The following is a 13,459-nucleotide window of genomic DNA, read 5'->3' as shown; positions in this document are numbered from 1 at the left end:
CATTCCAGTGTTGCCATGGGAACTAGGAAGGCCCTGCCCACCTCTCTGGGGAACACCTGGAAACTTTGATCATAACACAGTTACCTGTTCAAAAGCCGGAAGCAAGAGAGATTTATTTTGCCGGGATTTGTTTGTTTTTAAATGTGATTTCACAGACGCTAATTCAGCTTTCTTAAGTGGTTTAACAGGGTGCCAATATTCAAAACTAGCCAGCTGGTTGGTTCTGTCAGGTCTGAAGGAAGCTGCCAAGGTCCTTACAGGGAATCACTTCTGTAGCTCATGGATTTTTTCCTTAACTAAAAACCAAACTATGTTAAACCACAACAACTAGATAACTTCATGTTTTGGAAGAATGGCTGTTGGACATTTCATATAGCTGGAGGGCTTCAGAAACAAAGGGCAGCTCTGATTCTTTGTTATGTATAATGCCACAAGGAGGACTTTAAAAATAATTTATTTGAGGAATTATGCTGTGGTGTCTTAAGAAAGATATTGTGATGTATGTCTAATCTAGCAAAAAAACCAAATATGTTATTGAACACACAATGAGCATCCTGGATCAGCTCTTTCTCAACAGGCTGGCTCTGTTAAAAGCTGGCTAGGTGCTTCTGTGTTTAACATCTTGGCCATATAGGATTTGCATCCAAATTTTAAGTTGCTAATAAAGTTATGTGGGCAGTGAATGAGGCCTCTTGTTAACATTGTTTTTTGTGTGTATCCAAAAATATCTTCCTAATGGTACCATTTATTGTATACCTGTATTGTGCATTATCCAGTGTGTCAAGACAAGTGCCATGCTGGCTGACTGCATACCCAGTATGATAGTATCCCTTTTTAGAGCAGCGAGGATTAAACTGAAGAGGATAACTGTGGTATTTCCAGTAGGAAGGGCTAGTCTTAATGCTAGGGGAGGCAGGGTGTGCTCTATGGTGCTGGGACAGAGCGACCTCTGAGCACTGTGATCTGGAAAACTGCCTTTCTGATCAACCTAGCTGCTTCTTGGCTGTTTTGACCTTTCTTCTTCATTTTGCCAGTTAGATTGTCAGACCCTGGGCTAAGTTATTTGCTTAATCAATTCTCAGAGCTATAAAATAATTTTTCTTATCTGTTTAGGGAACAGCAAGTGTGTGCAACATATCCCTTAATCTATAGATAAGGCAGTGTAGAACTGCATAGGCTTATGCTGTACTACATGTTGTTAAAGCTGTTTTAAAATGTTTTTCAGGTTCTAAATGGCTTCTAAGAAGTTGGGATCTGAGTCTCATGGTAAGTAAAATTTGGTATCCCTGTCTCTTCAATAGGATGAATCCTACTATTGCTGCTGACTCATGTCCAAGCCTAGACAGTCCATAGAGACTAATCTGTTCAGTTGCTTGTTTTTGTTTTTTTGTTTTTTGTTTTTTTTTTTTTTTTTTTTTAATTAAGTACCTTGTCTTCCTTCTTGCATAGGCACTTGCTGATGCCATGCCTGTTCTCTGGTTAAAGTGAAATTCAGCCTGTGACTGTTTCCTGCTTGTTCATGACAGGATGATACCTTCTCCTTCCCCCTATTTCCCTCTTCAAAATCAAAGCTGAACTGCAGTTGTGATACTGATTTGATGTTTCCTGAAGTGAACACTAGATTTGTAGCTCCTTTCTATGGAAGTCACATGAACAGCTGGATTGAAAGTGAAGCTTTTAATATGTCATAGAACTATGCTTGCTTTTTGATCAGCAGTGAATTTTTTTTCTATATTGGACTAATCTGGTTCAGCAGACAAGTGAAGAGAATATCTTCTTCTACATTTGAGATGCATAGTGTCATGTAGATGATTGGTATAATAAAAATTATTTACCTGTATATGTGCTTATCTCTTAAGGATTAATATTTCTGTGGAACATTGAAGTCCAGTTTGTTGTATGTCATGTATCTTCTTCAAATCAGCAATCATTCAATGCAGTACAGGGCAGTTAATGTGAAATTTCTAACACAATTTATCATGCTATAGAAACTCAGCATTGATCTTTCTGGGTAAACTTTCTGATAAGAGGGTCCTGGGGAATTCCATTTTTCTTTCAGCTTTTTATTCAGTCTTGCAAGTAAAAAGCTGAACTACAGAATAAGAAATGCCTCACTTAAATGTGTGGTTAAGGATTAATAAAAATGACCAATCAAAACTCAATTTTTATATAGTCTCCTTTGTGGCCTAGTGATCCTGCTGCAAGATAATGAATTTATTTATTTGCTATCTGCCAGCTTTTTACCAGTTGTACTCTTGTATCTATGAACATTCTGATCTGCTTGTCTTTTGAGTCTATTTTTACTTCTTTCTTTTGCTTCCTAAACCAGACTAGTAAAGATACTGCTCAGAGCTAGAATTCAATCTGTCTTAAATATTTCTCAAAACAGTATGGTGTGGTGGAACATGCTCCTGGCTTCAAAATAACAAAATCAAAACAAATGGTGCTGTAAGCTGGCTGCTTAACTTGTCTAGTCTTTTGTGTACCTTCTGTTCCTAATGATACCAGTGACACTGTCATGGTATTGTTTCTGAGAAGTAGTAGAGCAACTTCCTTGGTTTATTATGTCTTAAGTAATTAGCAAGGCAATTCTTTTCAGTTTTCTCCCGGGTTGTTAAGAATTATTTCAACCAAGTGAATTTTGGCTTGCTGTAAAGCATCTAGTCCAACAGCTACCTGGTTTTTATCAGTTCAGTGTCTCTGGCAGGCTGATAAAATCACTCAATATGGTTGATATATCTCTTGTACTGGTTATTCAGCTGCTTATTGGAGGTTAGAGGACTGTTACTGAATCACAGAATGGTTGAGGTTGGAAGGGACCTCTGGAGATGGTCATGTCCAAAACCCTGCTCAAGCAGAGCCACTTAAAGTACCTACTCAGGACTGTGTTCAGATGGAGATGAAGATGGGAACATAAGGTATGGATGGAGAGGAAGGAACACTTTTCCTGTTTTGGAAGGTATTCTTAGCTTACACCTATAACTATGCCTACGTGTGTAACTTCAAATGCTCTTGTCATTTGAATAACTGGAAGTTCAAGGTTAAGTTCCAGTAATTAGTACCATCTAGAAATACAGCTCTCATCTATTGCACAAAAGGTTTGTTATGTCAAGTGCAGTATGTTAATATTGCAGTTGTATGCTCACTGTCACTATATAACTTGAAAGCTCCTAATTCCAATTTCTGAGAATTATGTGTGTTTTGTGACCACAAAAACTAAGTTCCAGTTGGTTTCAAAACTGTTCCCCATTTATAACTAGTAACAGGTTTTATCTGAAATGTTTCCATTTTGCTACTTTAAGACAACAAAATTGTCGCTTGATGAGGCACTTAAAAGGGCTTACATTTTTTTCATGTACTCTGAGTTACATGCATGGGAGAAATACCAACAAGATATTCTCAAGAGGTCAAAACAAGAAGAAAAACTTTATTGGCAACTTCAGAAAATCAGAGAACCTCGGCAAAAGGTTTAGAGCAGCTGTCTTAGGTTGCAAAATTTTGCTGGGGGTATGTATTCTATTACCATTTGTTAGAGGTGGGGCAGTTATCTTCTGTTAATTGGGTAATTTTCTTTATCTCTTCCACAACCAATCCTCCCACTGGGAAGATATCTTCTGTTAATGGACCATTGAGTCCAATTCCATTACTGATAAAATTGCATCATCCCATTGTGAGATGCTCCGCCCAAGGGGAGAAACCAAGCATTCCTACCTGGATATAATCTGGGATTCAGAACACCACAGCTATCCTTTTCCCACTGGATTCCCAGAGGAGCAGCTTTCTTCTCCACTGGATTCCCAGGTCCATCTACACCACCATTGGACCTTCAGAGGAAAACTATACCCTTCTACAGGATCACTGCTTCAACATAACAACATCTGTCACTCCAGGAGGACTGCAGCCACCATTTAATCAGACTGCTACCAACATCCTGACCAACAGGGTGTCAGGTCGTATTCTGACTCTGTCAGTATTTTGGGTTTTTTTGTACTATTTCATTTTTATTTTTAATTTTCCTAATAAAGAACTGTTATTCCTATTCCCATATCTTTGCCTGAGAGCCCCTTAATTTCAAAATTATAATAATTCAGAGGGAGGGGGTTTACATTTTCAATTTCAAGGGAGCCTCCTGCCTTCCTTAGCAGTCTTAGCAGTCTTTTCAAACCAAGACAGATTTTGGGGCCCAACATGAGGCCTGAGGGCATTGAAAGAAAAAGGGTGAAAAAGAAATAATAGTTCTTGAGTAACCTAACTTTTGTGTGCTGATATAGAAACCTCGTTAAGTATCACCATGTGGTCTAGCTTACCCTGGTTCGGGTGTGTCCTGGTTTCGGGTAAAGCTTTCTTCTCCACTGGATTCCCAGAGGAAGACAAGGCCCACCTACACTACCACCAGACCTTCAGAAGAAAACTACACACTTCTACAGGATCACTGCTTCAACAGGACCACATCTTGCCATGCCGTGTTTGGGGCAGCGTGATGTAGTCAATTGTGGATATTCTCAGTTCAGTCAGAGAGAAAAAGAGAAGGTTTTCTAACCAGGCGAGAGCCTGGGAGACATTTGGGAAAGAATGTAAATAATTCTCTAATCTATCTTGTTGTTCACATTGTTTATAGATATGTTCTGCCACTGTGCGTCATTCACTGCACACGAATGGTGTGAGATGTTTTTACTCTAAGACCAATGAAATTAGTCCACAAGATGTTCTCTATAAATAGAGCAGTGCATTTGAAATAAATCGGAGTTCATTCTCTAGCCTTTGGTTTGGAGTCATTCTAGTTACCATCCTGCTCTACAGCGACAGTCAATCTGCCAGGCCTCCCCATACCTGTACTTGGACCACCACCCACCATACCATAGGGGCTTCACTCGCTTGGCCTGTTTGATGGCAGCACACGTCTCACAGTCATGGATAACCTGAGAAATACTGTCCATAGTTAGATCCACCCCTCGGTCTCGTGCCCACTTATAGGTGGCATCTCTGCCCTGATGACCTGAGGCATCATGAGCCCATCGTGCTAGGAACAACTCTCCCTTGTGTTCCCAATCTAGGTCTATCTTTGACACCCCTATCTTTGCAGCCTGAAATACCTGCTGATTGTTTTGCTGCTCTTCATTAGCTCTACTCTTGGGGGCATGGGCATCTACATGGCAAACTTTCACAGGTAGTTTCTCTACCCGAGTAGCAATGTCTTTCCACTCTTCAGCAGCCGAAATTGGTTTTCCTCTACGCTGCCAGTTGGCCTTTTTCCACCTCTCCAGCCATCCCCACAGAGCATTGGTTACCATCCATGAATCAGTGTAGAGGTAGAGCTTTGGCCACTTCTCCCTTTCTGCAATGTCCAGGGCCAGTTGAACAGCTTTGAGTTCAGCAAGTTGGCTTGATCCACCTTCTCCCTCAGTGGCCTCTGTAACCCGTCGTGTGGGGCTCCATACAGCTGCTTTCCACTTCTAATTCGTCACTACGATGTGACAGGAACTGTCAGTGAAAAGAGCGTAACGTGTTTCCTCTGGTGGCAGTTGGTTGTATGGTGGAGCTTCTTCAGCCCGTGTCACTAGTTCTTGTTCTTCATCTGTGACACCAAACTTTCACCTTCGGGCCAATTTGTAATTGCTTCCAAAATCCCAGGGCGATTAATTTTACCAATACGGGCACGCTGCATAATGAGTGCAATCCACTTGCTCCAGGTAGCACTGGTGGCATGGTGGGTGGAGGGAACCTTTCCTCTGAACATCCACCCCAGCACCAGTAGTTGGGGTGCCAGGAGGAGTTGTGCTTCAGTGCCAATCACCTCTGAGGCATCTTGGACTCCTTCATAGGCAGCCAAAATTTCCTTCTCAGTTGGGGTGTAGTTAGCTTCAGACCCTCTGTAGCTCCGACTCCAAAATCCTAATGGTCGGCCTCGAGTCTCATCAGGCACCTTCTGCCAAAGGCTCCAGGACACACCATGGCTCCCAGCTGCAGAGTAGAGCATGTTCTTCACATGTGGTCCCGTCCTGACTGGGCCAAGGGCTACTGCATGAGCAATTTCCTGCTTAATCTGGGCAAAAGCTTGTTGCTGCTCAGGTCCCCAATGGAAATCTTTCTTCTTGCGAGTGACCAGGTAAAGAGGGCTCACGATCTGACTGTACTCAGAAATATGCATTCTCCAAAAGCCTAAGGCGCTTTGGAAAACTTGTGTTTTCTTCTTGTTGGTTGGTGGGGACATAGCTGTGATTTTGTTGATGACATCCGTAGGAATCCGATGCCGTCCATCTTGCCACTTCACTCCCAGGAACTGGATCTCTCGAGCAGGTCCCTTAATTTTGCTCGTCTTGATGGCGAAACCAACTTCCAGGAGGATTCGGATGATTTTCTCTCCTTTCTCAAACACTTCTGCGGCTGTGTTCCCCCACACAATGATATCATCAATATACTGTAGATGTTCTGGAGCCTCACCCTTTTCTAGTGCAATCTGGATCAATCCATGGCAGATGGTAGGACTGTGCTTCCACCCCTGGCGCAGTCGGTTCCAGGTATACTGCACTCCCCTCCATGTAAAGGCAAACTGAGGCCTGCATTCTGCTGCCAGAGGAATGGAGAAAAACGCGTTAGCAATGTCAATAGTGGCATACCACTTCGCTGCCTTGGACTCCTGCTCGTACTGGAGTTCCAGCATGTCCAGCACAGCAGCACTCAGTGGTGGAGTCACTTCATTTAAGCCACGATAGTCCACAGTCAATCTCCATTCTCCTTCAGATTTGTGCACAGGCCAAATGGGGCTGTTGAAGGGTGAGTGGGTTTTACTGACCACCCCTTGGCTCTCCAGCTCTCGGATCATCTTATGGATGGGAACCACAGCATCTCAAGTTGTTCTATACTGTCGGCGATGCACTGTCGAAGTGGCAATTGGTACCTGTTGCTCTTCTCCCTTCAGAAATCCTACTGTAGTTGGATTCTCGGACAGTCCAGGCAAGGTGTTCAATTTTTGGATGCCCTCTGTCACTGCAGCTGCTATCCCAAATGCCCACCTGAGTCCTTTTGGGTCTTTAAAATACCTCCTTTGGAGGCAATCTATGCACAAAATGCATGGGGCCTCTGGGCCAGTCACAATCGGTTATTTTTTCCACTCATTTACAATCAGGCTCACATCAGCTTCCACCAAGGTAAAGTCCTGTGATCCCCCTGTCACGCCAGCTATGGAGACAGATTCTGCCCCCACATGTCTTTATCGGACTAGTGTGCATTTCACACCAGTATTGACCAAAGCCTTATATTTTTGTGGTTCTGATGTGCCAGGCCAACGAATCCACACAGTCCAGAAAACACGGTTTTCCTTAGCCTCTACCTGGCTCGTGGCAGGGCCCCTCTCAGCCTGTTTATCCTTCTTTCCTTGGGCATATGTCTTAGAGGTTCCTTCAAGGGGATCAGATATGTCATCATCATCATCATCATACCTGGAGGCTTGGCTATGGGCAACTGGGGCTGCTTTCCTTTTGGTGGAACTTCCTCTCCGAGTCTTGCTTTCCTTCAATTCATGCACCCGTTGTGCCAGAGCAGCAGTAGATTTTCTGTCCCATCTCCTTGTGTTTTGTCCGCAATCACGCAGGAAGAACCACAGCTCAGCTCGTGGGGTGTAGCTTCTCTCCCCATCTGGGGAACATCTGCGTTGGATACCAGGGCCTCTAATTTGTACTGCTGAGATTTGGAGAAGGTCCTCTTTAATCTCCTCCCTGAGTTTCTTGTGATTCTCCTCTATCTTGTCTTATAATTTCTGAAGACATGTTTCCACTGCTGCGATTCTGGCATGTGTTGGGCCATGTACAGCATCTGCCATATCGAGCACAGTCTCATCCCTCTCATCCCGCTTCGTTATTGCTAAAGCAGAAGTGTATTCATGTGGCCCAAGCCGTACAAGTTTTCGCCACACCACAGATGTACATGGTACCAAGTCTGGATTCCTAGTTGTTATGTCATCTGAAAAGATAATCTCTGCCACTGCCATTTCTCTCAGGTGTTGGATCCCTTGTTCTATAGTCTTCCACTGGGTTTGCTGCATCTAGAGATTGTCTGCACACAGGTATCTTTGTGCTACACTTTCCAGGACCTGTGCCCAGAGGCTGTGAGGGTTAGCCCCCCTCATCATTCCTTGGTCGATGACAGGATCATGTGACAGGGATCCCAAATGCCTCACTTCAGTGCCATCCAGAACTGTAGCCTTGCCTGCAGCATCCCAAAGACGGACTAAACAAGTAATTATAGACTCATCAGGTCGAGTGTAATCCTTTCTTAGGCCACAGAGGTCCTTTAGGGAAAAGGACTCAATATTGGCCTCTGATCTTGTACCAGTTGCTTCCACTCCTGATTTCATGTCAGGAGGCGTTGAGGGTCCTTCTCCTGTATCATAATCATCATCATCATCCACTGGTCGATCTGTCTTGTCTGTGCACTTCCCACTTCTCGCGCTAGTAGCAACAGCCATTGGTTGAGGCTTACTGTCTGGTTTAGCTGCTGGCCTTGAGCCTGGGGTGTTGGCTGCAGCCTGAGTGACTGGGATAGCTGCTGATTTATCTCCCTGCCCCCCTTCCTCTGTCTGCTGCCCTACAGTATCTAGCAGGGTGCGATAAGCATATGCCAGGGCCCAGCTCACTGCAATGATCTTTTTCTCCTTAGGTTTATCATGGGACTTCTCTTTCAGGCACTTTGCCACCTCAGCTGGGTTCTGAATTTTTTCATATGGAAAGTTCCAGGTTATAGAGTCAGAAAATTCCTTTAGGATTTGGTCCATATCCTCCCATTTCCCACACCACTCAGGATTTCTCATGCCTGGGTCTACTCCTGGGTCAGGGATCTCTCATCAGCCCCTCTAGAAATCTTAGCCCTCATTCTAGAGAAACTGCAGACTGTATAGAGAAAGCTTACCACGTTAAATACCAAAAAAATGGTCTCTTTAACATTCAGGGGAAACTGAACATTCCAATAGGGATGTAACAGATTCAGAGGAGAAGAAGGAAAGCAAAGGCTGAAAAGCCTCATCCCCTGCTTCTCCTCTAACAAACTGGGTGCACAACCATAACCATGAACTATACATTCCTGGAACAGACTCCAGCACCTTTATAAACCTCCTGCAAGCCATTACAACCAAGCCCAGCCCAATGGATATTCTGGTCAGTGCCCCTCTGCTGCAAAAACGACATATTAGGGACAATACTGGAGCTATTTTTGGATATGAAAATAAACCTAGGGACCATAGAGGTATTAAGACCTCAAAAAACCCTAGGGACCATGATACAGGGACCAAAAATAAAAAGGTGAGCTGGACAGGAACAAACGCAGATCCAAACCAATATAGTTAATCTGACGTTCTCCCTTTATTGTTTACAGACAGTAGTTTTTATACACTTCTAGATAGTTTACAATCGTGAGCACACTCTCATTGGCAAGCAAACATTGTTTGTTCCTGTCTTAAGGTGGCTAAAGTTTCACACTGCAGACCTATACTAATTCACACCTAGATAGCTCAGTACTTTCTGTTATACCTTAACATAATTTCTGACTGCGCCAACAAACTTATTCTTAACTGCGCCACAGGCTTCAAGGCCTCACCAAGGCCCACATCTGAGGCCTAGGCTGGGGTAGCTCAACCTTCACTTTAAACATATAAATCACACACATCCAGATCGTGACCCATTTCTCTCAGAAATTCCTCTACAGAACCAGAAACACATGCAGGCCTCCACCCCAAGAGACATTATAAATTCAAGCAACATAGCCAGTAACTGCTCTATACCGACACAAAGTAATTGCAACAAAAATATTATTAGAACGGTTTTTTTTTTCCGCTCTCTCAAGCCACGAGTTGGGCGCCAAAATATTGTCCTGGTTTTGGGGAAATTTGGGAGAAAACCTCTGGGAGGATCCCCCAGAAAGCAAACCCCCACAGCCCCTCCCCCCACCTGGTTCGGGAAGAATTTCCTCAGAGAGTAGTGGAAAAAACCTGTTTATTTAACAGGCAAAGCACTCCCCAGCACAAACAATGAGCAACATCAGATGACAAAAACTCTTTCACTGCTCTGAAGAGATGACAAATTCATAAAGTCTCTCCTGGGAGTGGTTGTCCAGTTATCGGTCTCCGGTGCTGGGATGGCTGCTGCAGGTCACAAAATGCAGGCTCTCGGTGTTTCTTGGTGTTTCCCAGGTCCCAGTCCAGAGCAGGTTCAAATGGTATTCAGGAAAGGTAAAGAAAACAGTCCAGGGAGAAAGAATTGTACTGCCTAGCTAAACTAACTAATAAGCAAAAAGCAAAAGCAAGAGCAAAAGCAAAAAGCAGGAGCGAGAGCAAAGCAAAGCAAGCAAGCCAGCAAGTAAGCAAGCAAGCCAGCAAACCCTAGCCTCTCTCCTAGACACTGACCGTGGCAGGAGGTGAGCCAGCTGATAACAAGACAAAATAAATCTTCACTTTTCGGAGCCAGTCCTGAAGGCACAAAACATAACATCAAGCATAAACAGAACACACAATTGGGGATACAAGCACCATAATGTCACCCTAGGACAGGGTGGCATGTGGTTGTGGCTAAATTTCTCCCATTTGCAGGCCCTTATCTAAACATGGGTCCTATAACTAAAGCTACTGTGGCTGTTAGCCAGTTTGCTTTATGCATGAATAAGGTGAGGAATTCATGGATCTTTAACTTCCTCTGGAATGCAGGCACATGGATTCAGAGCTATCACACACTAACTCTGTTTTTGGGGTTACTTTAATAATGGTACTTACTGGGAGGAAATGACACCGGGTGAAATTTTCTCCCAACCCTTCACCCAGCTCTTTGGGTCTGCCCCACCAGTTTTTTAAGGATTCAAATCTTCTCTAAATACTAATGATATCATACAGTGGCTGGTGTTGCTGATAGGCCTGTTCTATTTAGCATTCAGAGATAAGGGAAGATTGACTTGGACTTGACCCTGACACTTACCCCATAAAACAGGGATGCTGCCCCAGAACCTGACACTGCCCTGGGGACTAGGGATGCTGCTGTCCCAGAGCCTGACCCTGCCCCACAGCCCATCTCAGAAATGAACCACCTGGATTGGGTGGGGGTTCTGGTGAAGGAGATATGTGAAATGAGCCAGATACTGAAGGAGTACATTTCTCCAGCTGCTGCAAAACCCTTCTCCTGCTTCAAAGAAGGAGAGTCTAATGGTGCAGCAGTAGAACCCACAGATGTTACAACCGTCCAGGTTCCAGCTGAACCACAAGAGCAGTCACAGCCAGCAGCAGCCACCCCCGTGGAAACGAGGAAGTGCAAGATTAAATAAGAGCATCCAGATAAGGATAACAAGAGGGCCCTCACAACCTGCAGGGGAGCCAACGGTTGAGAGCATCACTGAGTCCCTGATGTATGAAAGTCTCCGTAATCTGCACAAAGACACTGTACGATGGGGACGTAAGGCTTATACAACCTGGTTACTCCAGGTCTTGGACCTTATGGGTACAGGCGTGATACTGGATGGTGATGAGGCAAGGAATTTGGGACCCTTGACCCAGGACTCATGTATGAATCAGATTTTTGTAAGGGAGCCAGGGTCCCTTTCCCTCTGGGAGCAGCTTTTAATGAGTGTAAGAGAAAAGTTTGTCCACAGGGAGAGAATGCAGGAGCACCATCCTAGAATGCACTGGAAGACCCTTGAGGAAGGGATCCAACAGTTGAGAGAAGTGGCAGTATTGAAGGTACTCTTTGGGAGGGATGGACAGCATGATAATGACCCTGATAAGGTCAGATGCACAGGGGAAATGTTGTGGAATCTGGCAAATCTAGGGCCATCTCAATACACCACCTTCATTGCAACGATTAATGCCGATAACAACTGAGAGACAGTGGATTCTGTTGCCAACAAGCTTAGAAATTATGAGAGTATGATCAATGGCCCGATGCAGGCTCGTGTTTCTGCCGTGGTTAAGGACCTCAAAGAGGAGGTGAGAGGTGGTGAGGGAGGAGGTGAGGAGGAACAGTTCCCATATTGTACCAGTGCGAGTCACAGGCCCCAAAGTCAGAGCCCAACATCCCCCAGCTAGAGAGAGAGGGTACACCCGACGAGCTGACCTGTGGTTCATGCTGTGCGACCATGGGGAAGACACAGGAAGGTGGGATGGGAAATCTACTTCTGTCCTGGCAGCACGGGTATGTCAACTCAAGGAGGGGAACACTAACTGAGGGAGTTCTACTAAAGTGAAGGTAGCCTCAGCCTCCCATGACCGAGCTGCCGAGTATGATCTGTCAGATCCCATTGAAGGAACCTCTAGTATGTATGCCCAGGAAAGGAATAATAACCAGGGCTAGAGGGGCCCTGCCTCTAGCCAGGAATAGGCATGGGAAAACCCAATCTTTGGACGGTGTGGATCCGATGGCCTGGCACATCAGAGCCACAAAAATATGATGCTTTAGTTGATACTGGTGCACAGCATACACTAATGCCATCGGGACATGTGGGGCCGGAACCTGTTTCCATTGCCGGGGTGACAGGGGGATCACAGCAAGTGACCCTGTTGGAAGCCGAGGTGAGCCTGACTGGGAAGGAGTGGCAAAAACATCCTATTGTGACCGGCCCAGAGGCCCCGTGTATTCTAGGCATAGACTTCCTCCAGGATGGCTATTACAAAGACCCAAAGGGATTCAGGTGGGCTTTTGGAATAGCTTCTGTAGAGGCAGAGGACATTAAGCAATTGAACACTATCAGAAAACCCATCTGTAGTAGGACTCCTGAGGGTGGAAGAGCAACAAGTACCAATTCCCACCTTGACAGTGCACTGCCGGCAGTATCGGATGAATCGAGTGGCCATGATCCCCATCCACAAAATGTTCCATGAGCTGGAGAGCCAAGGGGTGGTCAGTAAGGCCCACTCACCCCTCAACAGCCCCATTTGGCCTGTGCACAAATCTGAAGGAGAATGGAGATTGACTGTGGACTATCGTGGCTTGAATGAAGTGACTCCACCACTGAGTGCTGCTGTGCTGGACATGCTGGAACTCCAGTACGAGCAGGAGTCCAAGGCAGCGAAGTGGTATGCCACTACTGACATTGCCAATGCATTTTTCTCCATTCCTCTGGCAACAGAATGCAGGCCTCAGTGTGCTTTCACCTGGAGGAGAGTGCAGTATACCTGGAACCAACTGCCCCAGGGGTGGAAGCACAGTCCTACCATCTGCCATGGATTGATCCAGACTGCATTGGAAAAGGGTGAAGCTCCAGAACATCTGCAGTGTATCAATGACATTGTGTGGGGGAACACGGCAATGGAAGTATTTGAGAAAAGAGAGAGGATCGTCTAGATTCTGCTGGAAGCCATCTGCGCCATTAAGAAGAGGAAAGTCAAAGGACCTGCCCGAAAGATCTAGTTTCTAGGGGTAAAGTTGCAAGATGGACGGCATCGGATTCCCACTGAGGTCATCAATAAGATCACAGCAATGTCTCCACTGAC

At 45.0% G+C, this 13,459-nt stretch overlaps 1 protein-coding gene across 3 annotated transcripts in view; it reads left to right on the top strand.

The window, feature by feature from the left end:
- Positions 1-13,459, top strand: part of LOC137464323 (ubiquitin-associated protein 1-like) — a 69,138-nt gene that overhangs the window by 15,798 nt on the left and 39,881 nt on the right. For all 3 annotated transcript variants that reach the window (XM_068175605.1, XM_068175606.1, XM_068175604.1), the window contains exon 2: positions 1,226-1,266. In XM_068175605.1, the coding sequence (XP_068031706.1) occupies positions 1,233-1,266 (34 nt within the window). In that variant the 5' untranslated portion in view covers positions 1,226-1,232. The remainder of the gene's footprint in view (positions 1-1,225; positions 1,267-13,459) is intronic.

Source organism: Anomalospiza imberbis, chromosome W (genome assembly GCF_031753505.1).
Source record: "Anomalospiza imberbis isolate Cuckoo-Finch-1a 21T00152 chromosome W, ASM3175350v1, whole genome shotgun sequence".
Classification (NCBI taxonomy): domain Eukaryota; kingdom Metazoa; phylum Chordata; class Aves; order Passeriformes; family Viduidae; genus Anomalospiza; species Anomalospiza imberbis.
Note: the sequence above shows the minus strand (reverse complement) of the source record. Positions and strands in the feature narration are given on the sequence as shown.